This window comes from Leptosomus discolor, chromosome 7, assembly GCF_034619465.1.
Source record: "Leptosomus discolor isolate bLepDis1 chromosome 7, bLepDis1.hap2, whole genome shotgun sequence".
Classification (NCBI taxonomy): domain Eukaryota; kingdom Metazoa; phylum Chordata; class Aves; order Leptosomiformes; family Leptosomidae; genus Leptosomus; species Leptosomus discolor.
In genome coordinates this window covers 27,093,919-27,109,549 of record NC_141397.1, presented here as the reverse complement: position 1 = coordinate 27,109,549, position 15,631 = coordinate 27,093,919, and the positions used below count along the sequence as shown (strand labels likewise).

Here is a 15,631-nt window from a genome sequence, read left to right as displayed (position 1 = left end):
TGGCAACGTGGTTTAACCCCTGCTCAGCTACTCCTCTCAGCTGCCAGGCAAGGAGGCAGAGAAGGAAGAAGTACAAATGAATTTCCAAGAGGACAACATTGCTTCTCAGTGGCTGCAGTTTTCAAAGCGAGCCAGACATTGCCTCTCCATACATCAGGTCAATCTCCACCACCAGCAGAGCTCTAATTCAGAGGGGTACTTCAAAATACAATTTTATCTCACCAATTGCCCTTTCCGCAAAAGGTTGTGCTACCATCTCTCAGACCTTATCCTCCTGCATTCCCTGGGACATTTCCTTCAGGAGGATAGGGTTTAAGAGCAGGCATGCAGGGAAGCTACCTTAACATGGTGGCATGTGATTAACTGAGCTGTCTCTAACACCATCAGTACCAAAACCATGTTTAAGTGTGTGAGTGTTTGAACGGAGACAGGCTGAGCACCAAGATGCCAGTTCAGTCCATCAGTTCCAGGTACAAGACACTGAGCCACCTGTGCCGGGGGAGCCTCTGCTTTTCCTGCACCCTGCCAGCCCCCAGCCACAGCACGCCCTGCGCCCATGGCAAAACAGACCCAGAAAGCAAGGGAAACCCTAATCTGAGACCACAAGCATAAAACCAAGGACAGGGAGACTCCAGGCACTTCACTAAAAGGCTCCATTCTGGGCTGAAGGAAAAGGATGCCAACCAGAAGCCTACAGAAAATTCTGTCAAACATCTCTGCCAGCCACAGCAGGTTTTTTCGCTTTGCTCTGTAGACTGCAGTTTACACAGGATGCTCAGATTTCCCCCCTCACCTTTTCTTGGGGCATTGGTGGATTTTCCCAGAGGTTTGCTGAGCTCACTGACTAACTCACACAGTGACTCGCCTTAATGAAAAGCATACAGAAAGGGCCATCACCCAGTTGGTGCACCTTAACCTGCAGAGCGAGCAGGTCAGTCCCACCACTCCAACCTCAGCTGGAAGCGAGTCCCAGGCAACATGAATGGAAGTGTGGCTGTAAGAAGTGGATTCCTTTACTCAACTTTAAATACTAGATAAATTTCTGAAGCACCTTCTAAAAATGTAATTTTATTCATTCAAGCAATTTACAATACTAAATTTTAAATATTATTTAGCTGAATCTTTTGTCCTTTTCAAAATGCCATTATATTCATCCACACATGAAAATTTTTTATTTATACGGCTTTTTAAATTCTGTTTTACTGTAGTACCGAAAGTGAAGGGCATAACCTTTGACTACTTTTTGAATTCCTCTTTAATTGCATCACTTCAAGACTTCACGCCACATTGAGCTTGCTATGTGGCTCTGAGACTGTTTCTTTAACTTCTTTGAAATATACTTGCCTGGAGGCAGGAGTCAGGGCTGTGCTTCCCAGCCCCCTCGCAGTTCAAAAAAGATCCCCATGGTCCAGCAGTGTCCCCAGCCACTCTCTCGGCTGCAGGAGATCACGGCACAGCTTAGCCATGCCTGAGCATCCGTCTGCTCTCCAGTGCACTGAGAGTGCAATAGTATGGATGCAAATATGGCTGTGCAGTTGCACAAAAGGTGGCTTTTCATCTGACCAGGCAGGACCCCAAGACCTCCCCAACTCAGAGGCATATCTGCCTAGACATTCAGGACTAGCACTGCTGCAGCTACTTCACTTTTGTCATGTGAGCTACTGAGACAAAAGCTTTGTGCCTCTGCTTTTTTGCCAGATACAATCTTTAAATCCCTGACTGCAGAGTCGATATGCTCTCAACCCTTTAACTGCCCCATCCTCATTTGTACACAAGCAGCAACATCATGCCAAGGACCATCACAGTGCTGCAGGTTTCAGGCTCACCCATGAAACACCCCCTTGGCCCTAGCTGTAAGCCAGCACTTGAAAAAAAGAGGGGTTTAAAATCAGCCTAACCCAAAGTAAAACAAAGGAGATTATTTCTAGAATAGTAAAATTCCATTACTTTTGCATTTCCATTTGAAGTAAGAATTCTTTTCTGATTTATGTATTAGCACCTCATCTAGTTACACAGCACACAAAGGACAGTATTTTGACATAGGAACATTTTCACTGAAATGAACTAAGTTTCTGTAGTTACCTGAGGAAAAAACACATAGATCATATGAAAAGGCAAGAAAAGTTGACCTTAATTTTCTAGAACTCCAACACGCACAATTTATAGATATAACAGCACATAAAACATTGAATTGAAAGCAAACCCCAGCCATTTTGGACCATGACTACCATTTGATTGAAGCTGACAATGTGCATTCAGTCAATTCAGTGTTTCCAAATTCCTCATTGCGCTGAGCTTCACTCCTGATCAATTAGCAGGTACTACACTGTGCTGCTGCCAGATAGCAAACTGGTCTTGGCTAACATCTAGATGCTCTTTCAGCCAGATCACTGTAATTCAGGATTTCTAGGTGCCAAGTGTGCTGAGTGTGCAAGACTCCAGCAACTCCTTCAGGGCCTTGTGTGTCCCTCCAGTGAAACAGGAGGGTACTGGATCTGGCCCACACAATACGGGCTGCTACTGGGTACTGTGTCATGTTCAAAGCGTTAGTCATTATTTTTTCAGCATTTCAATGCCTAGGACAACTACTGCTAAAAGCCTGCAGCTCTGCACAAGTGGAGGTAATTTTATCCTGAACTCTCTCCAAATCTCTGACTGCTTGAGTTGAAGCAAGCTCAAGAAGAGAACTTTGCTCCTCTTGTATTTGGCACAGTTCAACCACTTTGATTTTGTTCCTGGATTTTCAGAGCTATGTCAGTGTTAACTGTTGGCCACACATGAGACGGGATAGCTTTGCTTTCTCTCTTTTGAGCCATTTCTGCAGTCTGAGGTTTTCCTTCACGTATCACATAATTTTTTTTTCTTCTTATCTGAGGAAGAGTGTGTGTGGGAGGCTAAATAAAAGTAACAAAACCTTTAGCCTGTGTAGGGTATCTGAGACGCAGATACAGCTTCACCCTACAATATAAGCTCACACCATACACTTTTCTCCCCCTGTGCCTGCAAAGCTGGTGGCTGCTCAGGTGATGACCTATATTTATCATGTAACTTATTTATCATGTACCTTATTTATCATATTTATCATTCACTTCCCTTCTCAATAAAAAAAATTCTGAATATAAGCTTGAACAGTTGTCATGAAATGTTCATCATTTTTTAAATGGTGGAAAAAAAACTCCTCAGCTTTATTTTGGAATTTCTCTCTCTGCAACAGGGGACCTCAAGTGCTGGCATCAGGGAGGTATTCAGCTGTGGTCAGTTGTCTACCCAGGACACATTCAGAACTGCGCACTGCTTAGTCTCACAGGTGCTCAACTTTGACATCAAAGCCAGACCTCACTTTTCACAACAAACAAATCTATCACTTCAGGCTTTAGGCTGTGACTTTGTAATGTGCAGGAAGTTTATTAGAAGGCTTGCGAAGGGTTTCCAATGTGCACGTTTCCCTCACCTTCAGCTCTCGGTTGCTGGCTGCACACGTCCTCTCCTACGCTCATGTTGCACAAGAACATGAAGTTAGCTTTAGTTTCGGCAAACCAGTAAGTATTGCCTTGACCAGTTCCTATATCCAGTTCCCCATGTGGCTGCACGAACACCTCAGCTAATCAAAGGAGAAGATGGTGGAGGGTGAGAGCCAGCGGACCACGCTTTCTGACAGAACAGCAGTTTGTGGAGCTACTTGTGGACCCCTGACACCGGATTTGTACCCAGAAAGCAGGCAGCCTTTCAAGTTCTCAGAGCTTTCTGAAATAGTTGCCTGATAAAATGTACTCTGAGGACAAACCATGTGAGGGTACCGTGGATGAAAAATCTGAGTCAGCATTACAACTGGCAGTGACCTGCTTTTTGGATACACACCCCCCCTCTGACTGCACAGCACATGAATGCAGTTGTATGCATGTCCAAACACCAGAAAACACACACATATGTCAAAGGTAATCCCTCAAAACCTAGCACAAGCCAAAATGAAAGTTGTATATGACAGTTAATTTACTCTTTTCTTCCTGCATGTGGACATAACACGATATAGAACAGAATTACTACCACAAAATATATTTGTTTTGTATAGTACACAGAATAGACTACCCTGATTAATTCTTTTCCATTAGTTTACCTTATCCCAAGCAGTCTGTGTATGGCCACAGACCTTTGTTCCACACTTTTCAGAAGCGTTGCCTTATTTCACATCCATTGTTGCACCATGAGTTTGCATTAGATGCATCAATGAAACTATCTCCCTGGTGCCCTTCTGAGGAAGCCCATCCTTCCATCCCTACAGACACAGAAGAGGAGTTTTGCATCATCCCATCTAAATTTATATTTTCAAATCAAACCTCTTAATGGCTTTGTGAGCAGCTGTATGTGCTCAGCTCTCTACAGCAGAGCCTGCTTGCACTGGTGAAGGGGCTCAAGGCTGGAGAAGCCTTGTTCACCCCTTAGTTTAGTTGATTTAGTTAATCAGCAGATAATAAAGGGTGTAAGATATGGCTCGACCACGCCTCAGGAAATAATCTGTTATATTACAGAAGCACACATCACTGTCTCCCGCAGAATGGTGGATCTCTCCAGGTCAAACAGAGACACAAATGTAGACACAGCCCCACATCCTCGCTGTCCCCAACCCAGTCCCCTTGAACCTGTGCACCACACAAGACCTGCAGAAATCCTTTGACTCCATAGCTTGCCTTTCAATCCTGCACTAATGTCTATGGCTTGACATGGCTGCAAACCCCAGAGCCCCCTGGCAGCGCCCTCTCAGTGCCTCCTGCACCCTTGCCCAGCCTCGCCCCTCAGCCAGCCCAACAAAGAGCCACCAACAGCAGGACCTGGGGCTGGACCTACCTGAACCCCCTCTGGCTTTCTGTTGTGCCCTTGGAGGGAGGACTGCAGTCCCCAGAAGCCAGATAATGACTTGCCAGAGCTTCCGCAGCTCTTCAAATAACATTCAAATATCTCTGTCTCACACCTCCCTGCAGCAGGTGCTCATCCCACCTGTGCTGATTCAGCACTGCTCAGCCAGGGATGGGTGTGCTCTGCAAGGACTGCAGCTGCAGCAATCACCTCCGAGCCCTTGAGGCAGGTGGGTGCCATGAAAGGGGTGGAGAGATGCATCTGAGGGGTGGCCTCATTACTGTTTATAAACACATGAAGGGCAAGTGTCAGGAGGATGGAGCCAGGCTCTTCTTGGTGATGTCCAATGACAGGAGAAGGGGCAATGGGTGCAAGCTGGAGCATAGGAGGTTCCACATTAATGTAAGGAACAACTTTTTCACTGTGAGGGTGATAGAGCACTGGAACAGGCTGCCCAGAGATGTTGTGGAGTCTCCTTCTCTGGAGACATTCAAAACCCACCTGGACACGTGTCTGTGCAACCTGTTCTAGGTGGTCCTGCTTTGGCAGGGGGATTGGACTAGATGATCTTTAGCTGTCCCTTCCAACCCCTAACATTCTGTAATCTGTGATCTACTCCTTCAGCACAGCCCACAGAAATAAGGCAGGAGAAGGGCTTTTTTTCTGGAGGGGCAGAGGGGAATAATATCTCAAATCTAGGCTGGTGCAACCATTATGCCTTATGGCTAGAAGGTATCTTGATGCCTACAAGGTAATGAGAGCTCTCCCTCTTCCTCCTATGTGCAGAGCTGTGGGAAAAAGCTCTGAAATAAAAACACTTGCCAAAGGAAAAAACTGGTAGTCCTATGAACAGTGAAGCCTGTTCCTCTTCCCTTTGCCACGATAACCCCCTTTTCCCTATATCCTCAATACATCTGCACAGGTGAGAAACAATAGCTTTGTGGCTGGGGCAGAGGTACTCAGGCAGCTAGGTTCTACCAGCTTTGCATTGGGGGAGGTAACACTGATATCTCTTGCTTTCCTCTTCCTGTCTGCCAGTTTCTTCGCAGCCTGTAAAAACCTATCTGTGAGAGCTCTGCCTCCCCATCAATTTTCATTGAACTTAAGCAGGAGCTTAAAGTTTTTTTGGAAGGGACTGACAGAGAGGAGTCCTGCTGAAGGTCCAGAAGCACAGACATTTTTAACCAGTCTAGGGTGACCCAGCCACTGAAAAAAAAGTAGTGTTGACTCTGTGTGTCTTCCTCCACAATATTTTTTCTTCTTGGTTGCTCCAAGGTTTCCTGTATCTGTACGTACTCAGCTGATGTGAAAAAACAATTTATTTTGCCAGGTGAGTTTCATCTGAACCAATTCCTGGCCTGGTTTACTGCACTGACAGCATGAAAGTTCATGTTAGCATGCAAGCTGGCCAGGGGATAACGACTACCTCAGTGGCACTCTAGCTGACACTGGTCTGCCACATGCATGGAATTACAGCTTTAGCCAGACTAAATCTTTCCACCATTTTAAAATCACTGAGCTGGGAAAGCCTTTAGAAGAAGATTGTATTTAACATTCTCATACCTGTATTTTGCATTAGCCATTCTCATAGAGTTAAATTAACTTTTTTTTCCCTTCAAATGTTCACCATTTAATTTTTTTTTTTTCCACAGTCAATGAGAAAGAATAATTTATTAATGTTTCTCTCTAAGTGAATGTGATTGCTGTGTTTCCCCATAGTCTTTCAATCTTTCTCAGTCAGAGAATAGTTCTAGGTGGTGGTATTACAGCTTGTACAAATTGTGGGTTTTAGGCTTTGGTAATCCTGAGGAAGTAGAAAATCTCTGCCTCATGGCAAGTTTAGTTTGTGCTCCTCTAAATTCTTCCAAAATCAAACACATGTGCTAGTAAACAGACAACGAAGGTTCATCCAAGTGATGAGACTGAATCCAACTGCTCATGAAACAAAGCCTGAGGAAAATGGGCTCCTGGGTGCCAGAAAAGTGGACTAAAAGCACTGGAGTGGCACTTGAATGGCATCTTACCTGGAAGTAATACCTGCTATAGATGAAGTTCAGTTGAACACCGGCATGTCAGCTATGCAGGTCAGCATGCTCCGTGGTGACAGCCCACAGCATAGTATGTGACCTTCCCAGCTCTGAGTGTGTCTTTCAAATGGATCTCACTGGTCACTCGCTCCAACCATCTTTTTCTCACGGTTGTGAATCAGGTAGTCACACAGGAACCAATGAAGTTCATTTACAGGGTCTACTTCCAAGAATACAAGTAATGTTCAGAAAGATTTGCTGCAACGGTCATCTGCCACTGACTGTGCAGAAATAATAGATACAGAGAACCCAATAAGCTGAGCCAATAAGAGAGTTTGGCTCCTTCACCTTTTACCTTAAGATGGTCTCTCTGCTCACTTGTTCTCTGCTACCAGCTCAGATGGCAATAGCAAAGGGCAGCCTGCAGTCGTGCTGGGCCATAAGGAAGAACAGATGAAAGGGTGTCAGGACACCAGAAACTGATGAAGAGTATCTATAGCATTCACACACAGTGGCATTTCCAAGTTGTGTGCTTCCCTCATCCTTGGTTCTCACAGAGTGCAATCTGACCCATCAAAAACAGATCAGCGTGATTCTGCAACACTGTCAGAAAACATCTTCTGGCTTTTTGGTCACTTTATCAGAGGAAATTGCCTTGATTTGTGAAGTTTTCAGTAAAACATGTATGTATATTTTCTGGTCACAAATTTGCAGGAGCAAGTTCCAGAAGGAAATCTAGACATTTACAGAGTGGAGGCAGTGTGTTGCTATGTACAGAGGGCACTTAAATCCCTCTTTAGTCACATAGAGTGAAGTATTACCTATAATATAAAAGCATTGGATGAAGCACAATGGTAATAACGGAATGAGAAAAAGGGGGGGAAAACAGTGTAAGGTAATAGAGAACACTAAGGTCTCATGCTTCACCAGACTGACAGCAAAGATGACAGCACCCGTGTGTTGCCTAGGAGGGTCTAAATGATTTGAAACTATTCAGAAAGCACACCAGTGCAAAGATAAATGAAACAGTTAAGCTGGCAAACAACAATGCCACGGAATATCACCAACCACAAATAACTCAAATTTTGTGGTTTCAAATAACCTAGACAGGTCATCTGGTTTCAAAAACTGAGAGCAGGAGGGGTGCTTGCACAGGTTACATGTTCATTAAACACAGCTCTTCACAAAAGCTTTCCAGCTGAACTACTTAGCATAGCCAAATGTCCTCCTGTTTCTTCTTCAGTGACTTGTCTCAATATGCTTTAACATCAGCCTTACAAAGGAAAACAAAAAAAAAGTAGCCTCAGAGCAAAAGGATTGTGTAATTCTTTACAATTAGCAAGCTCTAGTCCTACATTCAAAGTGGAAGAGCAACTTGAAAAAGTGCTCACTGAGGATCAGATGATCTTTATTGAACTAAGAATTTCTTTCTTGAAACACTTCCAAGATTTACTGTAACTACTGTCATACAGAGAGCCTGGAGTAAGCTACTAGGAGGATATCAGTTTCTCTCCCTTTCTTTCAAACAAGATATGGGGGGGTTAAAGTTTTGCTTGAAGTAGCCAATTCTGAGTTACTGACTCAATCAGTATTTCTTTCTGGAAGTTGGGCCAGGACTGCACACCCTAGAACAAAGGCACATAAAATCATTCACGACTTTTGAAAAGCCATTCCTTCACCTCTGTTGTGCTAAAGTTTGTTCATTATGATCCTAGTGATCAACAATCACTATAATCCTTCATTTTTCTGCTGCAACCTTGAGAAGCATCCTAATTCTAAATAGTGTTCTATAAAATTGGTAATAAATAAGAGTATTTTGAAAGCAGCAGCCATGGCAGGAAGTTCTTTTATGTCCAGAGTGCCTCCTCTGTGCTCTTCTACTTTGTTACATACATTAGACAGATCAGATTGCATTCCTTTTGAAGGATTACACCATGATACGATATATGACATTTGTCCAAAGCACTCTTAAGTTGCAGTCAAAGTATGGGAAACTTAGTCAAATGACCACTATGACCTAACACAGGCGTCATTCTGATTGATAGTAGATTGAATTAATTCTTCAGTAAAGCACACTTCTGGATTTGCTGATTAGTAGCAACATGCTTAGTTCTCACTAAAAATAAATCCAGCTCCTACCAGATCACTAGTTCAAGACCACAGAGAAAACAGCATGGTCTGATCATAGCTGCAATACAGCCACTTCAGTTCCCACCATTACAGCACAGCATAGCATGCTCTTGGTAGCTTACAGTGGTGAGCACCTGTGTCACAGAAATGAGCTGAGATCTGCTACATATGGAATTTGTAGCCAACAAAATTATTTTCAGACCATATAAACAAAGAGAAATGACAATGACACATGGGGGTTTTCTTCTCCGGCTGTGCTTGCTACCCTTTCTGTGAGGTCCTGATGACGATGTGTACTCCAGGTTTAACCCTGTAAAAAGCCCAGGCTTTTGCAGAACAATGGAGAATGACAACAGACTACCCTGGTGCAGGAACACCACCTAACAAGAACAACTTCCACCACCTAGTTCATTGGCATAAGCCAAGCATTCTGACAAGGTTTTAAAAAAAGCAGGTCACATTTGGGAGACACAACACCTTCTCAGTTTCAGCTGTGCAATTTTGCCAGTTTTCTGTTTGGTTTTATCCAATTTCCCAGCATCAAAGTGAAATAGAGTAAGATTAAACAGAACAGAAAAAAACCCAGAAAAACATATTCCAAATACAGTCTGACTTTATTGAAACCATATTTCCTTTTGGCAGTCCTACTGCACCTTGACATTGCATATATTTATGCTTTTCAATTTATTTTAGTTGGAACTTTATTGCTTTGCTACTTCCTTATGTGTAAGGACAATCTCACAAAACATCAGTGCTGACAAGTTTCTTTCTAAATTTAATTACCAATTCAGTTGCACATCGAGGGTTCGAAGGAAGGCAATACATGTCACAGGCTCCTAATTCAAAGGCATCTTTACAATCCCTTTTTATTTCAGGCAAAAACCTAATGGATTAAACAAACCTGCAACTATTCAAGCAAATAGCCAAGACCTCATCAGTTAAAAAAATTAGTTACAGGTTCTGACAGCACCACTTACTGAATTACATTTGATTAAGCATCGAGGGTAGTAAACTGTAAGACTGAAGTGCTGAATAAAGAATACATGGAATACAACTTACTTTTGATCATCTTGTTACCATTTCTCCCTTCTCAAAATATTTATTCCTTTTAAATTATGTAATAACATCAAAATGGCCCAAAAGTATCAAACCAAAGATCCTGTATGCAGCAGCCGGTAGCATGATAACTACAGCTAAATCCAGCAAGGATCTACAACAAAGAAAACTAAGGTTAAGGAAAACATCTACTCCTAATGCTTTTATACAACTTGTGTTTTGAATTGAATGGCCTTTGAAATACTTCAGGAATACAAAAATTTCTACTCTACCCAGCTACTAAGCTTGATTCTAACCTTAGCTTATTTTTACAAGCAGTGGAAGATAAACTTCTCCAAATACAGATTTCCCATAATCAAAATCAAAGAAAAGCAAGGCAGTAATTCAAGCACCACCATAAAGCTAATTCAGGGACAAAAACAGGGGGCATCCTGCTGTGGGGTATTTTCAGCCATTGCTACCTTTCTTAAACTAAGAAAATAAAAATTGTATTTTTAGAAATAGTTAAACATAAAAGCTACTACTTCAGAAGAGGCTAGGGTATTTTGCAGAACTCAGGCAGAAATATCTACAGGAAAACAGTAACTGCTTGCAAATAATGTTTGCTAACTGCATCCTAAGACACTCTAGGGACTTGCAGTCAGAGAAGCTGAGCACCAGTTGCTCAGTAACCTGAAGATGATACTGCTCAAGGTCTAAACACAGAAGTAATTAGCAATGAAAGTAAGAATTTGGTGCATTGGCTTTGAAAATAAGCCTGGTCAAGCCTGAAGAATGAACTTGAGTGACTTGTTTCCTTTCAGATGAACATAGAAATGACAGAGGTTTTCCCTTTAGAAGTTGTCCTGTTTCAGGCTCAGTATTACCTTTAAATGAGATCCAGTAAGCATTTTTGTATTCTTCAGGCCAAAAGCCAGATCTCATCCTTCCTGCCAAACAGGCAAAACAAGTGCTGCTTGCACTCAAGAATCAATTTATACATTAATCATCTTGACAGGGTGGAAGACTGGCCACAGTGATCCTGAGCCCTCAGCCAGATATGAAACCAGTATTACTCATTCATTGTGTGTTCTACCCATATCTCATGATCTACTGGCAATAAATGTTCTATACATGCTGTAATACAAAGTAATAAAGTTGTTGAACTACTACATGAACCCACTCAAACAACTGAGGATTTCAGACATTATATGAATTTCATCAATAATGAAGAAATACATCACAAGATCAGAAGCAAGCCAATTTGCTGAGAAGGAAGGAGATTCTGCCTAACCCTGTCAATTCTTCTACTCCTCTGCTAAAACCCAACTGGTCAGCTGAAAGCTCTGCTATGGACAGTTTACCATAACCTTTGATTTTGAACTGAAATAGAAGCGCTTGTGCCATACAGCTACAGCTGAGAATTTGTCATAGCACTGAGAGGTTTCACCGCCCAAGCAATTTCACACAAAGTATAATTATTCCTTAACATTTAAACTGTATTAATAGTCAAACAGTTAAGTCTCCTTTTCACACCACAACTGCCATCCTACTCTTACCTCTTAGTACAACAATAAAGCTTACATAGAAAACCACCACTATCAGTTAGGATTTGGATTCCTTTGTCCAGCTGCTGAAACGACTCGGGAGCATCTTATTCATTTAAAAATACCATGTTGTTTTACTGCAGTCCTTCACGTCATGCAACTTAGTGAAACAACATTGTTTATAGAAACTACACAACAATGCAATCTGAAAACACAGGTCCCAAGCCGCAATTAGCACTTTGTAATTGCTTTCAACAATGCTGATTTCTGACAACTCTGTGTTTATACTCTTCCTTACATATTTGCTTTTGCTTAAGGAGGTTTTTTTACTTCATTTGGAGTGAGTCCTGTGTTGTGACCTCAATGTCTCAATCATAAATATCCAAGAGATACTGGCTGATTTAGTTTCACTGTTTAAGCTGAATTGCAAAAAAAAAAAAAAAAAAAAAGGCAAAAGCAAAGGCATTTTTTAAATGGTAGCTGAGAAAGTACTTAAGACTTAGCATCTTTGTTTTATAAAGGTGCCTCATTTGCTCTCCATACTGAATAGTACAGTTTGCACAATTATCAAAAGGTTGATACCAAATTGTAATTGTACCCATTGTACTGAAGAAATTTACTGCACTCAAAGCTTGCAATGCTCCAGATTCCAACAGACAAATCTGTATGATCCAATATTACTAGAGTGTAATAGAAACTGTTTTCAGGTACTGAAGTGTTCCAGCCCTGTGCCTAAACTACATCGAGGCCAGTGCACGTTTAAATATGAACTTACTTGAGTTACAGAATTATTGATTAGGGTCTTGCAAAGGGAAAAACAGCTTCCCTGAGAGCCAAGAAATCTCAAACTTCCCTTTTCTACTTCAAGTTGCAGTGATAAGCATAATGTTAACACAGTGCTCCTACATATAAAATGTTGTATTATTTAAACTCAAATTCTTTCCTTTGGAATTGAGAGCAAATTACTGAGATGACAAGAAATTCACAACATTATACACCCAATTCAAAAATTCCCATGTTTCTTCCCCACAATCATAAACCACATTTTTTACTTCATATTTTTCCATTACTAGATTTTATCACCTTAACAGTAGATGACAATAACTATTTGGAATTAACACCAGTTCAAAGAGACGAGTTGAGGGTTCAGCTTCAATCGTATCTGTTGTGGCAACTGTATTAAACTTCAGTTTAACAGACATAAGAGCAGAAATGTAACATCCATCAGAAACATGAGAACAATTTCCATCTTTTTTATTTAACCACATAAGTACATGTCAACAGTTGGCATAAACTTCATAAAAATACAGTACCTTTTTGTGCTGTAACACTAGTCACAATGTTTATATAAAGATTTTTTCCTGCTTCCTTGAATGCAATTAACATTTTAAAAAGTGACTTCCCAAAAGCCCTTTTTGTGAGTTTCCTTATAGAAATTTTTCCAAAATCTATTCTGTAAAAGTTAAAAAGTGAATGCATTTTCAGCCATTCTCCCTCGCCCTCTCAATAAAAGATTTTAAAAAAATAAGAAGTCTTAGAATACTGATCAGTCGTTACACTATTACTTTATCACAGGTTCCCATGTGATCGATACTCTTAAGAGGAGTGACAGATGCTATTCCTATAGCATCTAGTATTGCTAGATGCTATCAGGGCTAAAAAGACCAGTTAGATCAACAGACTGATGACTGAACAAAACAACCAAGCCAAAACAAAAGCGAAACATGAATGATATACAGAGAAACATTAGACTTTAAAAGTCTTATACCGTAGAATCACAATTACTGTGATACCTCCCAATGGCAATAAACATACAAAAATTCTACCAAGTCAGTTGAACGGCTAGAGGGTGTCCTTGCACTGAGTATCTTGGAAAGCAAGTTCTCTAAATTCTTTATTCTCCACAATATTGGCACGACACCAAGATGACAGAAAAACTGCAAAACCAGTCTAATATTGTTGGAGCAATTATATCCACACCACTGACTATATCCTTTATCATACTTTCATTTTTCTTTAATGCTGATGACAAAATCCAGGCAGGATCTAATACACGGGGAAAGAAAATAGGGCATAAATTTTGAAAGTTGTTCTTACCAAGTTAGGCGCTGAAGGTCTAGTTAAGGCAGAGAAGGGTTTATTTTAGTATCTTTCTAAGGCTATGACAGATTTTTCCTGAATAAAGCGTTTTCCCTTAAAAATTTCTTGTATATTATGCCAGCTTATTTTGAATGCATACGAATGCTAAAACTCCTTGGACATGGAGAAGCTAAACTATTGCTCACTGCAAATATGACCCTTATTAGTCTTCTTTTGTAATACCAATAAGACTCTAAGAACATGCACCTAAATAATGAAGTTTCGAGTCTGCATACAAACTTTTCCATTTCAAAAGCAAGCTTAAAAGCATGTGTTAAGTGATCCAAAATGACAAACGTTCTTAATCCTCTCAAAGAAAAAGATTTATTTCTTTCAGACATGACTAGTGAAGCTATGTGACTTTTAAGAGAATTTCTAGTATCACCTTGTCCAGACAGAGATGGGTAATGAAAGTGACATAAGAAATGTGATGCCAGATGCTATAGCACCATTCCTTTGTTCTTAGCTTCTAGCACCAAAGCTTTAAACAAACTTGCTTTGCTAAGACATTCCGACAGTCCCATTTCACAATAGCATTGGTTTTGAGAATGAAGTTACTTCCCATAGATACTTTTAACTCTTTTTGGATCAGTGTTAAATAAAATGTGCAAACACATAATCATTTGCATAGCAAATCTCAAGGGACTGACCCTGAAATAGAAATCCAAACTGTTAGGTCTAAGATATTTCTATAATCAGAATTCACTTAAAATGGTAAAAAATAAAATACATATTTTTCCATTTTAAGTCTAGTAGAAAAGGTATTTCTGATTTAGAATTCTTATAGTTACTACTTTAAAAAGTTGAAGGACCGATGGTTCTTTGCATTGAAACGTTATTCCTTTGGAATCTTCAAGACTCTGTAATTGCTGTTTTCAAATACTGTAATGAAATATGGCCTGGAATCCTTGCTCATAAGGGTACATAAAGGAATTCTGCCGCTATTTGCAGGGTCTTCGACATCCCAAATTTCAGGCATACTGCAACCAGGCCTAGAAAACACATGAATATGAAAACAGAAATGAAGAAATGCCATCAAAAAACATACAGTTTGCTGAACTCAGTTTTATAACCCCTGCTATGAATACTTGACTGTGACATTTACATTTTTTTGAACTTTATCTTTATACTAGAAATTCTTATCAGACTACAAAAATCAAGAAATATAGCAGTAATTTAAAAAATAGTACTGAGAATTGTAAAAATTATCTGCTTTTGTGGCTACATAATTAATAAGAATTAATTTGTAGGAGGAAGCATCCAAAACAACTCAAATTATACAGTATACATTAGCAGGGACCCTTAAAACTTCCTGTAAAATGAGGGTGATGTTCACACTAACATTTCTAAAGAAAACTTAGTCAACAAACCATCTTTTTTTTAAAAAAAAGTAGTAACTCCTTGGTTTTTTATTAAGGCATGCAACCAACATAATTCCCTCTACAGTTATCTTGCAAAGGTAGAATTACTGAGAATTTCCTAATTTTGTCAAAGATAACAGCAAAGAAACAGAACAGATTCATTTCATTTTATTCTAAATGCAACCAAAAAAAATAATCCAAAAGTAGTTGTGTTCCAAAGGCCAAAAAGAGAAATTGAAGGGGGTGGCAGCGGCGGGGAGGGGGGCACACAGCTTTTTCTTAAAGACAGTTTAAATGTGACAAAATTTTCAATGACCAGCAACAGTCATAATATTTTGGTGCTCAAACTATCTTTTACTCCACACATTTTATTCATACTAGGCTTTCATTATACACACATATCTGTTCTTGCCATCACAGAATAATGACTTAATTTGTGAATCCCTTCTGCATCTTACAATGAAGTTTAAAAATACACACAACATAGCTTTTCAGGTGCACAGAAAGACCACAAGGTTGCTAATACAGGTGAAGTTAATTA

General features: G+C 40.4%; 1 protein-coding gene across 1 annotated transcript in view; it reads right to left on the bottom strand.

Annotated features, from left to right (window-relative positions):
• Nucleotides 1–12,827: 12,827 nt before the first annotated feature.
• Nucleotides 12,828–15,631, bottom strand: part of DPY19L1 (dpy-19 like C-mannosyltransferase 1) — a 44,782-nt gene continuing 41,978 nt past the window's right edge. The window contains exon 23 of the mRNA XM_086467673.1: nt 12,828–14,721. Within this exon, the coding sequence (XP_086323799.1) occupies nt 14,565–14,721 (157 nt within the window). The 3' untranslated portion in view covers nt 12,828–14,564. The remainder of the gene's footprint in view (nt 14,722–15,631) is intronic.